The 16,580-nt window shown below is 42.2% G+C and overlaps 1 protein-coding gene across 1 annotated transcript; it reads left to right on the forward strand.

Annotated features, from left to right (window-relative positions):
• Window positions 1–77: 77 nt before the first annotated feature.
• Window positions 78–15,820, forward strand: Ttd14 (TRPL translocation defect 14). The gene is made up of 13 exons (XM_084598609.1): window positions 78–356; window positions 2,330–2,397; window positions 2,915–2,952; window positions 5,875–5,912; window positions 6,658–6,786; window positions 7,091–7,185; window positions 7,439–7,543; window positions 9,505–9,582; window positions 9,678–9,773; window positions 10,494–10,590; window positions 10,782–10,873; window positions 12,128–12,243; window positions 13,001–15,820. The coding sequence occupies exons 1-13, from the start codon at window positions 299–301 to the stop codon at window positions 13,287–13,289; spliced, it is 1,299 nt and encodes a 432-aa protein (XP_084454735.1). The 5' UTR covers window positions 78–298; the 3' UTR covers window positions 13,290–15,820.
• The last annotated feature ends 760 nt before the right edge of the window (window positions 15,821–16,580 follow it).

The raw sequence follows: 16,580 nt of genomic DNA on the forward strand, positions 1-16,580 counted from the left end.
AATTATTTAGAACGCTACAACTAGAAGCTCTGGCCCTCTGGCGATTCTTTTTTTTTATTATTATTACCTTCCCCTTCACGCGTTCGTGTTGCGCTCTGGCTTTGGCTGTGCGCTGTCAGCACTCCTCTCCCCAACTCTCCCTTCCCTTTCGCTTTCGAGCGGCCGAATGTGGCTGTAGCGGACGGCGCTACTGGCCTTCTCCAGCTGAATGGTGCTGAGCTAGCTGAGCCACAAGCAGGACGAGCGACAGGCACTCGGCCACCATCGCCGATCACAACTGTTCTGCCGAACCAGCAACATGGCAAACGACTCGGAGAAGCGGGAGAGAATCGTCTACAGGCTGGTCTTGACCGGCGGTGAGTTGTACTTATTGATCGACTACTCGTCTGGCACGCCGGCAATAAGGGTTCAAGATCACGTGCAACGCGTGTAGGTCATTGATGCTGTGCTCGCTGATCCGCTACCACGCCTGGATAGTAGAAAAACATTCGCTGTGAACGCATTGATCACCATGTCTGGCCGCGGAAGCAACTGGAGTAATATATGTTATATTCAAATAACGACCGGCTTCTTGCGTCGCAAGCATGCGCTCCACTGATATCGGATGCTGCGACAGGCGCGCGCGCACGGCCGCGCGGATGATGTGTGCCAGCTAGGTTATGTCCTTGGAAGGATTATCCCTTTATTCTGCGCGCAGATGTGGTGGTCCGTACATGCGGAGTCGTACTGTTCACTGGTATTGTCTTTCCGCGAGGGGAAACGCAGGCGGTGTCGTTTTGTTCTTGTCCTGTTTTGCGCGTTTTGGCGCAGCGCGTGGGGCGAGATCGCACATGCTGCGCGTACTGGATTGTGTTGCGGCGGCGGCACTCCGGCGCCGCATGAAACGATAGACGGCGCAGGTGCCTTCGTCGGTTCCTGGTAATAAGATCATTTGCCGCAGCTATTGCGTCAACAGAAAGACGAGCTTCCGAGGTGGTCTTCGTATTCTGCCCCCTGGCAACCCGATCGCCTTCTTTCTGCAACTGGTGCGCGCGCGCGTACGCACTGCACATACTTTCGACCGCTGTCATTATGTTATACAGTAAAATAAAACGAGTAAAAATAGCCCGTCAGCTATGTTCTGATTTCTTCTGTCATATTGGCTGGCACGAAATTATTTTTTTTTTCTTGAGCTTCCAAAAAAAAAAAAAAGAAGTCTAAAAGCGTAACATATCTTCGCAGGAACCTCGTTGATCTCGTCGCTTCACTCGACTTGTAATGTACTTACTTGTCTAATGGTCTCTGTTAGCGTGTCTTATCTCGCGTAACTCTAAGGAGAATTCCTTGAGCATCTTATCTTGAAAGCACTTTCTTTGACAGCACGACCTAGAGCAATGCAAATGCTGCTCTTCTATGGTAGGGGCCCTTTGATAGCATTTATAAGGCCCTGCATGCTTGGGCAAAGTGTATAGTCGTATAGCGAGTGGCTCACTTTGTTTCTTTTTTTTTTTTTTTCCAAAAGCTATTGCAGCAAAGAAACAGAAAAGCATGTGACGAGATATTGCATGTCATGTTAAAAGCCATGTCATGTTCTGACCAGTTGATGTTTCATTGGCCATGCATCTGTTGGCACAAAGGTCAATTTCTCTTGTGAATTGTGAATGACATATGTCAAATGCACGGAACGTAAGACAGCTGGAAGCGTATGCTTTAAATCACCGTGCGTTAAATGTACTCTTACTGGAGGCCAGTGCTATTGCTATCCATTCTAGAACACTACTATTACTGTCCACATAGATAAGGGCTGTCATAATGTTGGTCATAATTATGTCGTATATTCTTCTGTAGTATTTATTGTTCTGGCTAATTCCTTATAATCATAATTAAAAATCAATTTGTTCGCACTTTAGGCAACAGTGTGATCGTGCTTCATATCTAAACTAATTATTTAGAAGCACAGCATATTTGACAAACTTTAATTGCAAAGTTGTTTAAAGCAAGAGTTTTGTATACATAGGAGTTCTAATTCGCAAGCAGGCAAACAGCCTCAAATTATTGCTCAAATTGAGTGCAGTCATTTTGTCAAAGTGTATCTTATATGTTATTGATAAAGGATCAAATGCCCTAAGTCTGCCGAGTTTTGTGTTGTCATTACTCTTGAAAAACTAACATTAAAAAAAATGAAATCTAAAGTTATTAATGCACTGATAAGTATTCTTAGTACTTTATTTTTTATGCCATTCCACAGCTGCAATAGCCCTGGCTGCACCGTGCATTCATAAAGCGGAAATATTGTAAACTTTCATGCGTGCTACTCCTTCACATGCATTCATGATTTCACTTCCTGCAGGGCCTTGTAGTGGGAAAACAACAAGTCAAGCAAGGTTGTCTACATTTTTCGAAAATATTGGCTGGAAGGTGTGCAGCTTTACTCTTTGTTTATCAAAGTGCACATGACTCTTATGATTAACATAGCTTAGAGCCTTTTATAGCAGTATTATACTTGCACATAATCAGCATCAAGAAATGTGATAAAAGTAGCAAATGTAGGAACTAATATTTATTTTGTCATTTAAAAAATTAGACCAGCTAGCAAGGCTGTTTCTTGGGCTGATTAATAGTTTGCTTTATGGTTTAACTGAGATGGTTTATCTGCATGCTTTATTCTCTCATTTCATTCACACTTGCCAATGCATTTTGACTTGAAACTTGTGCATTTTAAAAATAAACTCTTATGCTTTTTGCTACATATAAGCTAATAAGTTACAAGTCAAGTATATCAGGCTGCTTGACAAGATTGAAATACAAAAGTATAGCAGGAAAAATGGTAGCACCTCATGCGTGGTGATTTTCATTAATAGTAATCTCCCCTGTATAATTCTTTTAAAAAGCAGTGTGAGGGCCTAATTGCCATATATGCCATTTTTACTGGCAGGTGTATCGTGTGCCGGAAGCTGCTACGGTTTTGTTTAGGTGAGAACTTTAATATTATAGATGCTTTTTTACTTTTTTGCATTTTTTTTGTGTTTTCAAGTATTGAACTGAATAGGACTACACATGCCTTTCGGCATTGGTCTGTTGGGCCTGTGCAAATTACATGAAATGTAATAGTATGCTTGCATTTCCAGGTTTGCTGATGATGTGTAATAAAAATGTGCATTTTTCCGTGCAAAATGGATAAAATTTGTTGATCCACAGCACCGAGGGTAACCGCATTTAGGAAATTCTAAAAATTAGCATGGCTATTTCAGATGGCTGTCTACAGCTCTCCGATTGTAACTGGATGCCTAACCGTAACAGTTAAAAAAAAGTAAATTATCAGAAATTAGTTACCCAGCTTGCTATTTGGCATCATTCCCCTGTTTTCTGATGTCTGCCAACAGTAGTACAGGTTTGCTGCAGAAGCCGTCTTCATATCTCAGTAAAGCCTATTTTTAATAAGTCGTAGTGGTGGCTTTCGAAACACATGGTATATTAGCTGATCAGAGTCTGTTTCACTTTCCAGTTTGTCGGTGCTTTCCATTCTTTCTTGTTTTAGTGAGGAATACCTAGCAAAGCCGCAAGAACTTTAGCGCAACGAAGATGGCACAAAAAGGGAAAGTGAGAACTGATGCGAATGTGCACATGTGTTTCTCTTTCTTGTGCCATTTTCTTTGCACCGTCATCCTCTAGAGTATGTCTCAACTCGCTAAAGAGTTGGATGTTCTGAAGTTATCCCATTGAGGCCTAGCATGCTCATGGTGTTATTACTAACCTTGTCTCGTTGACTTAGTAATGACACGTGCTCTAAAAATGCCTAAGCGTCACTGTTACTATTGCCATTTTTTTCTTGCCTTTTTATTTTCCGGAAGGAATTCAAAGGGACACCAAGCACAGCGTTGTAGAACTTTCAGTCTTAGGGAAAATCATGCTCTTCATGGCTACGTTGATGCCTTTTCATCAATGAAAGAAGCATTGATTGATGAGAAAGCTAGATTTAAAAATGAGAATTTTCTTTCTTTTTTTTACCTGATTTAAACTTGTATGGTCCATAACAAGAAAAACTTCATTATTGTCATTTGCAAGTTAATGCCACTATATATTGCCTAACCTCAGATATCTCCCTAACATAAACCTGTCTTGTTGCCATTTCAGTTTATTTGTGAAAATGACTGAGGGCTAAGATGCCACCGCTTCAAATTTTAGTCTTTTCCAAGTCATAAAAGCTTTGTTTTCATTGCATATAAACTTTGGTTTGTCTACGATTTTCTGTTATATTGCAGCAGCAAGTATAGATGGTATGTGTAACAATACATACTGGGCTCTGCTCAAGAAGCCTTCACTGTTTTCAAGTGAGGGCATAACTGTGTAATCAAACTGTTGATGCCCCTTTGTTTTGCAGTGTTTTTATTCGTATCACTTGCCTTTAATCATCGCTCTTTTTTTTTTTTTGATAAATTGACCAGTTTCTATAAGCTCCAGTGTTCTGTTAAACATTTTCTTCCTCTGTCCAGCTGTTTTTAGACTCTCTAGAAATAAGAGCAAACTAGCCCAGTTCAGTACTTAATGAACTTCATTGCGGCTTATGAGAGGTGGCCTGTTGTCTGCCTAGATTGCATCATCTGCATTTGCATAAAACCTATGCAATGGCTGATGCGCTGGCATCTTTATTGCATCTCTTTCGTTGCTCGTGTGGCAGCAGTTACTAAATCTTGGTGAAGTCATCGATTCTGCCATTAGTCATGTGACTGCAGCAATCACGGAATGCTCAGCTCCCAATTGGGAGTCATCCTATAGCATTCTTTTAGAGCAAAAAGTAAATGCCATCAGCTTAGAACAATTTTCTACCTAGCAACTTGTAGGGCAAGCGTCCCTTTTACCTAAATTCGCACTGCATTTGCTGGTTAAGCGGAAAAGGCCCGGGAGCATGGACTTTCATAATATTCTACCACAGGGTCAGTCTGCGATCGGTCATCATAGTTGGTCGTCATAAAGCATATCCTGATGGGCCAATGTTTGTATCCAGGGTAATAAAAATTTAATAAAATTGTAGTAATGATCACTCCAGAGTAACTAGATGATTCAGTGATGTCACCGAACCATACTGCATTACCATATTTCTAGAGCTTTGTATTACTGGCTCATATCGCACCACAGAATATTATGTGGCACTGTAGTTAACCAATCTATTTCAGACGTAACCAATCTTTCTGGTGATTACCGCAGAGATTTCGGTTATTATATGTGACTTCCTTGAAAGCTTTACTGCTCACAGGTAACCCCTGTAAAGTAAGGGTGGGTGTCTGTAAAAGGAATGAAACAGATCCAAACTCACCATTAAAACAAAGCATAATCATCTTGGAAAACACAAAAGTTTCTTGTATATACAGAACTCTTTGACAAGCACATGCCGTATGGCTGGCTGGAAGGGATGAAATTTTATGCACTGTTAATGTCTACAAAGCTGGACCCCTCAAGTGATCCACCACTTGTAGCAGCATCATAGCTGCCCTCATCCTCTAGATAGAGCATTGATAATGTGTCTGGGCCAGCTGCTGATGCAGCTGCTACTGCTGCTGACCTAGCTGTGCACAATAAAAAGGCAAAACGTTGAAGGTCCTTTTCAGTGCTATTTGAAACGTAACCCCCCCCTCCCCCCTTTTTTTTTTCCCCTTATGCTGCCCTTCATTTCATGCACTGCCACTTAGAGTCGCTCTGACAACTTTGACAATGACTAGTCCCCAGCTAAAGCACCAGTCTAGCCCTATTGTCGTTCATTTCCCATGTGTCAGTCTGTTCTAAAAACATATACCTCCAAAGACATGGCAATTTTTTCCAGACACTAATACTATATGCATTAATGTCTGCTGTGTTAAACGCTGGTGTTCTTGATATATATTTTTCTTCCTTTTTTAGTGGGGGCGTGCGGTTTCCTGACCTTAAACCTGCCGAAGGTGAGCTAGTGTTAAAATGAGCATTTGAACTGTGCGTTTGTGCATAATTAATGAGCTGGTAGAGTCCTTGATAGACAACTCAAATTTTAGCTAAAACAATGTTCATGTCAAACTCTGTTTTGTAGAGTTAGGCGCCAGTTGGAGCCACTGATATTAACCGTATTGGCTCAGCAAAGATGTCTGGTGGTAGTTGCGCCTGTCCTGAGCAAGTAGTTCTGCACGTCTTGTTTTGTAAGCCGCCTTCATGCACCAACTCTGCAAAGCACTGCTTAATCAGGTTTACCTATGAATCTTGTCCTGTGTGAGGAATGATTTTAGCTTATGTCATACGCACTGCCTAGCATTCATACTGGACAAATTTCATGCAGAGAGGATTATTTATAAGGTAACCGCACAAATGGAAAGCACAATTTTTTTTTTTTATTGCGAATACTGTCTTATCAGCTATTCTGAGGTGTAGTGACTGTAGCAGAAGCAGTACCTTAAAAAGTGGTATATACTAGTGATGCATTCATGAAACCACAATTTCTACCCAAGCCTGAAATGGCAAGGAATGGTCTGGTTGTTTCACATGTCAGCTTTATTTGGCATTTCTGTTCAGTTACTACACACTCTGTCTCCTCATGTGAAGCGAGAGAAGGAGACTCTACACATGCCTGTTGACAGAAAATGACCTAAAGATGAAAGCTCTTGATCATTTTTAACCATTTGAAAAAAATGTCTAATTTCATACCTTTTATTGCAGTTGAGAAGTTTCAGGAGAATCTTCTTAAGACCATGATGTCCATGGAGGAGACCTACTTTGATTTGGCCAGGACCAGTACCAAGAACTGCCTCATTATCTGCGACCGTGGCACCATGGATGCTTCTGCTTGTCAGTACCACACCTCCCCGTTGAACTTTCTACGCATTTCTGTTGCTTAGTGAGGGACATATGATTTTTTTCTTGTCATGGGCAACTATGGCAGTTATGCATGAGTGGCAGCTATGCGTGACCATGTAAGCGTTACATAAAGATCTTGTCCTTGGCTGTATTTAGTTATTTTGCTTGTTTTTATTTGCAGTAATATTTGTGCCCGAGTGTTTTTTTTTTTTTTTTTTGAAAAATTGCACTTCAGCTCAGTCGTTACGACAGATGTGGAGAGCGTGGTCTCACTGTGAAATTGTATATTCTGCAGTTGTCAGCAAAGATATTTGGGAGAAGATTGTCAGAGCTCACGGCTGGCATACGGTTGACCTGAGAGACAATCGCTATAACCAGATCGTTCACTTGGTGAGTTTGCCTGTGTAAAAAAGCTTTGCGTTTTAACTGCGAACTTAAAAAAAAATAATAATAAAAATAAATAAAAGCACGAATGAAAGTAATTGGAACAAATTTGACCCGGGCTCGTATTTTTGATTGGAAGTTTTCATCAGTATCGTTCATATTTCTGGCCACTTTCATCTCTACCTGCTCTCTTTTTCCAGCCTTTTACCTGGCCTCTTTCTTTTCTTAGTAATCTAAAGCCGGTTTCTGTATATTAAAGGTCTCAGCTGCCAATGGAGCTGAGGAGTTTTACAACACTGAAGACAACAGTTGTCGTACAGAAGGCATCGAGTTGGCACGGGAGCGAGACAAACTGGCAGCTCAGGTTGGTTTTGTGACTTTCCTCACCTGATGAATTTGTAGGCGTGTTTTTTCTTGTTGCAGCAGTGCTCAGGTGTTTTGATTGCTAGAGCAGAGTGCCTATGCGCACTAAATAAGCTATGAATAAGCATATAAGGACGAGTGCAGTGCAGTGCCATTTTGAAAGCCTCAGTAGTAATAAAATTCCGTAGGGATGTATGAAATGGGTGCACTAAATAAGTTATGAATAGGCAAATAAGGATGAGTGGATTAAAGTGTCATTTTGAAAGTTTCAGAAGCAATAACATTTCTACAGGGATGCATGAACATTTGAAAGCATCTGAAAAGTTTGCGAATATCAATTTGATTTTAGTAGAATTTTTGCTGTTTAAAATGTTCGAACCTCCAAAGCGGTCAGGAAGTTACTGCTTTCTGCACTTTTCACATCAGTTAACTTAGTTTTCTGTATATAATCGATATAATCGACTTTCAGGATGAGACAAAAGCACACGCATTGTGCTTTAATTGTGCATTGTGGTCTGCATTGATTGCAACCACGTTTATTCTACTTTGTTTCGTTTAGTGCCGCCATCGGGCTGGCACCGCTACTTCCATGGACATCAGGAAAACGCCACAGGATGTTTGGGAGTACAGTCGACGTCACCCTTGTGTAGAGCTCTCGAGCTACAAAAGCCAAAAATAGATTCCAGCTCCAGACTTCTGGGCTAGGTGCTAGTGTCTATCTTGGTTGTGGCTATCTGTGGCACCACTTTCAGTCGAGTGTTGTCGCAAGAACCTACCAGCTGCGGCCGATATCTGGCCTGATTTACCGGGACTGTGGCTCCCGAGCGCTCTACACAAGGATGACGTCGACTGTACACAGTGGGCTCTGGGATGGCAGTGATCGACAGCTGCCATACGTTGGCGGCTCGCAGAAAGACATCTAGCACCGTGTGGTACATCATTTCACTGTGCTTCAGTGCGCTCGGCAAGGGGACATGAACGAGGCTTATCATGATGGCTCTCTGGTTAGGGCACTACGCTTTTGGTCCTGAGGACGAGCGTACAATCCCTGCTGCATTTAAAGGGAGGCTAAACACATGGTGTCATTGTACCGTGTGATGTCAATGCATGTTAAAGAGCCCCAGGTGTTTGAAATGATTGAAGCCCTCCACTACGGCATCTCTTATAGCTAATGTCACTTTGGGACATTAAAGCTTGTATGCTATGCCATGTTGATTGGATATAAAAGTGAGCTGGGGAGGAAAGTGAACACAACGGCAGTGCTCTCATCATTTTGAGTCACTACGATAAGAAGTGGCACACACGGGACTTCATAAAACTGGCAAAGCTGTGGTCCATGTATGTGTCGTTTTGCGGTAACTACTTTCATTGTGCATGACTTCCTGTTAGAAACTATAAACTTTAAATTTTAATCCATAGCAGATGAGGACAATGTGCACGCCAGAAACAAAAAAATTTGGGAAATTTTTAAGCTGCGCTTTAAAAAATATGACGTGGCAGCGTTTAATGGCTCCTGTCTGTCGGCCTTTTTGTGAACCCTCGTTTGCTTACATACACTTTGCTACTCACTTATCACTAACCCTTTTATGTGTGCCTCTATTATTTGGCACATATTCATTAGCGTGCAGTTGTAAGCTACCCGATTATGTGACAGACCATGCAGCATAGATTCCTATAAAGGCCCGCTTTAACCAATCTGTATGGACATGCCTGCATGGCCTAGCCTGTAATACTCTTTGCCCAAAGTTTCTGGAAGGTTTGACTCCCATCTCAAATGGGAAGCCCGAGTTGGCAGCGCCTGTCATGTCATGCGGTCTCACAACGTCGCACAGCTCGCCCACCAATACAGGACCTTTACGTAAACTTTTTATTGGCTTGTTATGGGATCTGCAGTGTAATGTGGTGAAACTGAAATGCGAGAGCTTTTCGAATGCTGATCGTTTTTCTCTTTTTGACTTTCAGGCATGGATTGGCCACCCGTACATGGACGTCATCGACAATTCCACAGATTTTAATGCCAAAGTGCGCCGTTTGATAGAGGTAAGGCTCGAGGGCAAGGCTGTAGCGCTGTAGCCTGTTGGGGCCTTGAACTGACTGAAAATTGATTCTTGTTTTCCGTTATTTTTTATTCACAGTGCGTGTGCAGGCGAGTTGGCGTCGAAGTTGGAGACCGACTAGCCACCAACAGCCGCAAGGTCAAGTTCCTTGTGAGCTACATGCCACCAGACAGTGTAAGCTTGATTTGACTTGTGCATTTCAGTCAGTCGGTCTTTTATGCGGGATGCATGATTACATACACGGGCAACCACGGGTGACTAGTGTGGTTGTCTTGGGAACTGGGGAATTACAACGTGCAAACTGGGCAAAAAGTGGTCGTAGTGAAGGCCTTGTACCATGCAGACCTTTGTTCGTCTGCACTCTAATTTTGTTTTTAAACCATGCAGAAATGAACCGTATAGACCCGACCTGTTTTATTGAACTGCTGAGGTCGTAAAACATAGCTGGGTTTACTTGCGTGGGACCAAGGTTTCTGTGGTGGGATACCACTTGGCCCCTGCACGTAAACTTTACTGCCTACCACAACTTTCACATTCTGCTTTTGCTCGATGTTTGTCTGTCACGAGAGCTCTCTCTTTTTTTTCCTTCTTTATTTTATTTTTTTGGCACAAAACACCTGAAAATTGCTATTTGTCAGCCCCTAGTAAGGTACTTCATGAAGAAAAGATGGCATTGTCAAAAATTCTGGTTGCTTCCTAGCCTGCATCCAATGGAAGACCCAGTCACACTTGTATTGAGGGTGGGAAAAAAAAAATTATAGCATCTGAGAATGCCTCACACATATCCTGGGCTGATATGTAATCTCTTTCATATGGTCACCTTGGATGCTGGCTAATCCGACAGTTTTGCCTCATGCCTTTAAGTGCTGACCACTGGCGGTCTCTTTTGTTCAGGAATTTCCCTCCTATGAAGACTTCGATGTTGTTCATGACTACCTCATCACTTCAAACCCGAAGGCACAGTCTCGTCTCCGAAAAAGGGGACAGAATAGTGAGTATTTACCATTTGGGGAAGCATACTATTGAACATTGTTGACCTTGCCGAAAGTCGTGCGAAATCTTGGCCCTTTGCTCCTTTGTTATGAGTCCTTTCCTGAAATTGATGCAGGTTGCAACCTTTAAGCGCCTTCATTATTTGCCTGAGAACCTGAACCATCTGCTTTTTCTTGTCCTTCTGTTCAGACTGCTGGAGCTACATGCATACGATACGGAAGAGTGATATTAACAGCCAAACCATTGAACTGAAGCGTCAGATCACCCACAGGGACTACATTGTAAGCACCTTTTTTCTTTTGCTTGTTACCTTTTTGTATCGTTTGCACTGATGACTGATTTGGACATTTCTTGCTCAGTTTGTGTCATTATGTGTACATGTGAAAAATACTGCGCTGTTGAAGCAGAGAGAGAAGGTTGTGTGGTTGACAGGAAAGATGGTGTCATAACCAGGGGTGCACGAATTATCGAAACTTGCTAACACGAATTGAATATTGGGGAAGGGGGGGGGGGGGGGGGGGTTGGAAATGCCCTTGAATATCAAATTGAATAACGAATATGGGATTAGCGAAAAAAATGGGAAATTAGAAAGTAGGAAACACCCTGTCTTGTTTACTTCAAAATTCACACATATCTGCAAAACAAAATTAAACTAGAATTTCACAAAAGTGCGTGCTCTATTGAAAAATTCAGTATGAATTTTATACAGAATTCTGTAAAGTGATACACTGGTGGAACTGGTGGACATGTCATATTACTGCTGAATGTAGTAAATTCTCTTTTTCAGGTCCATTAAATGGGCCTGAAAAAAAGCTTCCAAAAAACATTTGCATCAAAGCAATTTAATCTGATGATGATGAGTATGAATACGAATCGAATAGCAAACATTCAACTCATATTCGAAATTCCGAATTTTCGTACACCCCGAGTCATAACACAATGAATTGCTTGGGGTGACCCAGACAGCAGCGTAGTACATGCGCGAACTGACTGATGCTTGTCTCACCTAGATTCAACGAATCGAAACACAATTAAGCAGTAGTTATTTATTATTATATATGGCCGCATGTATCACCGCATGTATCACTCATGTGCATTTAGTTAGCACCATAGTTAAATCCATTATGCTACAGAGAGTGGAGTACAGTGTGTATGCCATATTTGAGGACAGACAATGTGCAACACTGTGCAACGTGCATAACCCTTCATTGAAGACAGTGACTGCCGAGGCAGAGAGATTTGAGGGGTGTAGTTTGGTGACAGCCTCTATCTCCGAATACTGCTGGAATGTAGTGCCATAGAAAGGCAGGCAAAGCTTTCATCGATTCCTGTACTGACATACAGCCACAGGAGGATTTGTTTTGGGCTTAAACTATGTGGCGCATGTAAGCTGCCAGTATAGTATTGAATGCCTAACTTAAAAGCCTTTTGATAGCAATTTGCATTGTGCATGCAAGGGGTTAAGAAGTAGTTACAAGACGGTAAGGGTTATTTGCTTGCAGTCTCTAATGGAACCTGTTCAATGCCGTTTGCAGAACATGTTAGCTCAGCGGAACGACTCACACTACACGGTGTACAAAGTGCGCCGCTGCTTTCTGTGGAACCACATGTACTTCCAGTTGGACATCTACAAGAAGCCTTGTCACTCCAGGTATGAAGAAGTGACCACGATTTGTGCGAGAAATGGGGCTGGAGAGTTGAATTTTAAGCACGCTTACTTGAGGCCATGCAATTCTTTGACAAATTGTAGCAATACAGTGCACTAAAAAGGCTTCTCTGAATTCAAACTGAGCTGAACAGGAATAAACTTTCAAGTTTGAGTTGCATTGAGGCAACTTTATTTTACCGTGTCAGCCTACATGCATTGTGCATTGAGATAAAAGGGAAGCACTGCTCTGGCACACACTGTTCATTTTTAAGCTGTAATGCATTGAAAGACAAGTGACATTGTGTCCTTATTCACAGTCCTTTATTTTTTGATGTGGTACAGCTTGAAAATGTCCCACTGCTGTGGCTGAATGGTTAGGATGCCTGACTGCGGACCCTGAAAAGGCGGGTTTGATCCCGTTCACAGCGGTGGACTTTATGGAGGTGGAACGCGGGGCACCCATGTATTAATATGAGCCGACAAACCCAAGTTTTGATGTTAGTGTTCATTTAAGTGCATGCAGAGAATTTAACCAGTGCTGATAGCACTTAGTTTGCTCTAGCAGCATGGCCTAGCATGTTGACCCTGTGCAACATCATTTAACAAGATGCAGTTTAAACAGTTCATAGCATTGCTTGTGGTTACAAGTGATGTGGTGTTTTGTGTTTGTTTAGCACAATTAGCTGAAGGGATCAGAGCCGTTAACTATCAGTGGACTGTGGACGCACCAAGCATCGGAAAACTTTTCTCCACTTTCCAGATGCGATGGCCTGATGCTGCTCGAGACTTATACAACACACAGTTCGGAGGAGCTCAAGCAACTGCTGCCGCCATTCCTCGACATCTGCAAGGACGTCACCAGTGACCCCAACTACTCGATGTTCTGCCTCTCGTACAAGGGGGACAAACCACCGACACCCATCTTCAACTGCATTGCCAATGGACACCGGGGACCAGTTGGCAATCCACTGTGTTCTAACAACGGAAGTACCCCCACCTACTTCACCCCTAGCAATACGAGCATGGGTGGCGCTAAGACTCCCCTGTAGTGGAAGCTGGGTTCTTACCAGACCTCCATTTTATCTTTCTCTTCCCTCGATAATTCCTCCTCTGTACCAATAAGACAGATACAAGGCAGGGTGCTGTCAGCACCGCGGGTGGTCTTTCATACTCTTCTCGTTCTCCGGTCTTGTTGCTGACAACTTTTGATGACTGTCAATTCAAGTGCCACTTAAGGTTGCCGATCTCTCAATGAAGGGCGCGCTGTATTTGTAAACTGGGGTCTGCAAATTGGCATTTGTTGTATCTTCCTAGCTCGTATTGTCACCTAATGTAATTTTTTTTTCTTTTTGTGAACACTTTGTGGCATTTATTTATGATTTGTAAGCAACAGCGCCTCTGGAAGTAGCAAAGCTTTTCATAGATGTTTTAACATTTCGCACCCTGTTACTGGGGGTGCCTAATGCTTAGTATCTCTCTTGCTGCCATTTTTTCCACACGTGGTTGGTAGCACCTTGACCGCATGTATCGCACCTTCACCGATTTTTAGTTGGCACTTGCATTTATTGTTATCTCTTGTTCTTTAGCGTTACACTGCTTTTACGATTTAAACACTTGTTGAGAGCTTGACGTTTTTAAAACTTGGATGCCTTTGCCTGCAATGTGTGGATACTGATGAACGTGACATATTATATACTTATTGTTTCACTAGCTATTCGGTAGGTCAGTGTTGATAGGCCAATCCTGTTGTTTTGTCTACTTAGATGCCGTTCTCAGTGCTAGCTGTTAGACAAGTCCTAACACGCTTTATGTAATTGTGTTTAGCGGAAAGCACTTCAGTGCTAGGAAGTTCTGGACAGGAACAAGCCATCTTTGTTGTTGCCATTATGAGTGGAATGGCCAACAGTAGTAGTGCCCGTGCTGCTTCTGTCAGAACCCGGTAGTTCAATTGTTGACGCATTCTTTGCTCTGGTGCTTCGTTTCTCATTGAATTTGCATGCAATATGAATGTGTTGAGCACCTCGTCATGATAACTGGGCAAACGGCTTTCGATTTGTATACTTTGTTTTCACTGTATTTGCTGTGAAACACATAGGCACGTTTTGTTGCCGTGGAGGTGTTCGAGTTACGTTCACCTCTATGTGCTGTTTTCCTGTTTTTGTTGTACTACTGAGGAGCAACTGTGATGCAGTTAGTTAAGCTCGAATGTTTGGAAGCTGTGCGGTTGTGTCACAGTCCCCAAGGAACAGGTTGTCACTTGGTGTGAAACAATGCATTCCCACTTGTGTGGCTCTGTGCTTACATTTTGAGTTGTATTCATGTATCGACCATTTTACTAAGCAGCTGTTCGATGCTAACCGGTGTGTCCAAAGACAGCTTCACATGCTTTCACCGTATTTTCTTTGAAAATGCAATCTCTGCTTCAGAGAAGAGGCATGTTTTCAGTTAGTGACACAAAAAGATTGTGCTGCAAAATAGCCAGTATGTTAGACCTCTTGTTTCCTAGTTGCATCGTTTCCTATTACCCTGCCTTAAGATCTATTTGGGAGACATGCAACTGTTGCCGTGCCTTACCTTTCATCATTAGTTTTTTGTTACATTCTTTAGGGCAAGACTGTTGGAAAAGTGTGTGCACAGATGAACTATATTTAGATCTATACACGCTTTACCCTGGGAAAGTGATATGAAGAAGAGCAAGAGAATTAATTTTTGATGGCGAGTGTACTGGCCGCATCGAGACATTATAGAACCTATAGCTGCTCCTCGTGTTACTTTGTTTTACCCTCACATTGAGTAATGTGCAGCAATCATTGTTTCTAGTCTAACCCACCCACCGAGTATGATTGTGGCACTAAGTTGATTTCGACAAGTGAGCCAGATCTGATAGCAAGTTCCTTATCAATTTAAGTACTTAGATCTAACATACCCATCCTTTCTTAATGGCACTATTTACGTGCAGGGCGTGATGTTTAAATTTTGCTACGAATCTTGCTCGCGCTGAGTCTTCTCATTCTGAACTCTGCCGGCCACAAGGATTTAGTCTTCTGTTTGAGCCATTTTATAATTTATAAACAATTGGATTATGTCGTTTTGCCTTGTGTTGCATTCTTCCGATTAAGTGCGTCGCACGTCATGTCCATTTTTTGTACATGTCGTGGCATTTAAAAGACTGCGCACTGTAGACTAAGTGCCCTGAGAAAAGTGGTTCAATGAAACGTGCTGCTTTATGAATGCATTTAGATAGTTTTCTAATCAAACACACTTCTTTTATAATGCCTTTTTGAGTTTTAGCATAGATCTGAGCTATCTCAGTATTGGCCCTTGTGCCCCCTTTTGTGAACCTCTTGGTTTATTGTTTTAGTACCGTATTTGTGCTGGGATGTGCTACGTATGGCTGTCCTATCTTGTGATAGCAAACAAAGAAGTCATTTTTTCTCAGTGCTAATGCACAGAATATTGGGCATGCCCTTGGAGTTTAGCATCATTCTAATTGGTTGTGAAGTCTACATTGGATGTTGTTTCAAATGCCTAATTTTGTGGACAATATGCTCTCATTGGCAATTAAATAGAGCGAACCAAGTGTGTTGCATTGTGTGGATCATTTCGCTTAACCCATTCCACGGTTAAGGACAGTGGTGTGTTTTAAGCAACAGCTATTAGTGTTTTACTACCTTATCATATTTTGGTTTCAGATGCTTTAGACTAGAAAGCTCTTTTGCAGCCTCTGAACTCTTGCACATCGCCATATATACAAAACTGTCTTTCCACAGCTATTGTAAAGTTTAGCATTAAGGGCCCCATTCTCCATAAAATCGGGCGCCAGTTTTACGAGTGAAAAATGGCCAAATATGCAGGAGCTGCCAACATGGGAAGCACATGTGAAATGGGAATCAAACTTACTGGGACCTTTGGATCCCAAGTGAGAGACGCTATTACTAGGCCTTGATGAGGTTCACTGGTCAGTAACCATGGTCAAAAACAAATGTTTTTGGAGTGCTACTTCTTCCTTGTTTATAATGAGGCAGCTGGCTGGACCCCTCGGTTTGTGTAACACTTAGTGCGTTTTTAGTGATTCGGCATACCTAGATAGGATGCAAGGTGCCATCATGTCTATTATGGTAAGCATGGTCTGGATGATGAGTGATTCAAGATTTTGGCAGACTAACATTCTTTTCCATTGTCACTATCTCTACTTCATCCCAGTTACAATCTCGTGGCATTTTCTTTGCATGCTTGGCGCTTGCTTTGCCACTTTTTCTTTACGTTTGTTCTAAAGATTCTTCAGGCATCCTGTGAAGTCCTTTGTTTTGCCTATGTACACTGATGAACATTCGGCGGCA

The sequence above is a fragment of the Amblyomma maculatum genome, chromosome 3, assembly GCF_055883805.1.
Source record: "Amblyomma maculatum isolate TAMU_Amacu chromosome 3, ASM5588380v1, whole genome shotgun sequence".
NCBI classification, from domain to species: domain Eukaryota; kingdom Metazoa; phylum Arthropoda; class Arachnida; order Ixodida; family Ixodidae; genus Amblyomma; species Amblyomma maculatum.

Bases quoted from the DNA above. Each gene is read 5' to 3' on its own strand.
- Ttd14 (XM_084598609.1), top strand. From the start codon at position 299: ATGGCAAACGACTCGGAGAAGCGGGAGAGAATCGTCTACAGGCTGGTC. The intron at 357-2,329 runs GTGAGTTGTACT...CACTTCCTGCAG, and splicing joins CAGGCTGGTCTTGACCGGCG to GGCCTTGTAGTGGGAAAACA. The intron at 2,953-5,874 runs GTGAGAACTTTA...TTCCTTTTTTAG, and splicing joins GCTGCTACGGTTTTGTTTAG to TGGGGGCGTGCGGTTTCCTG.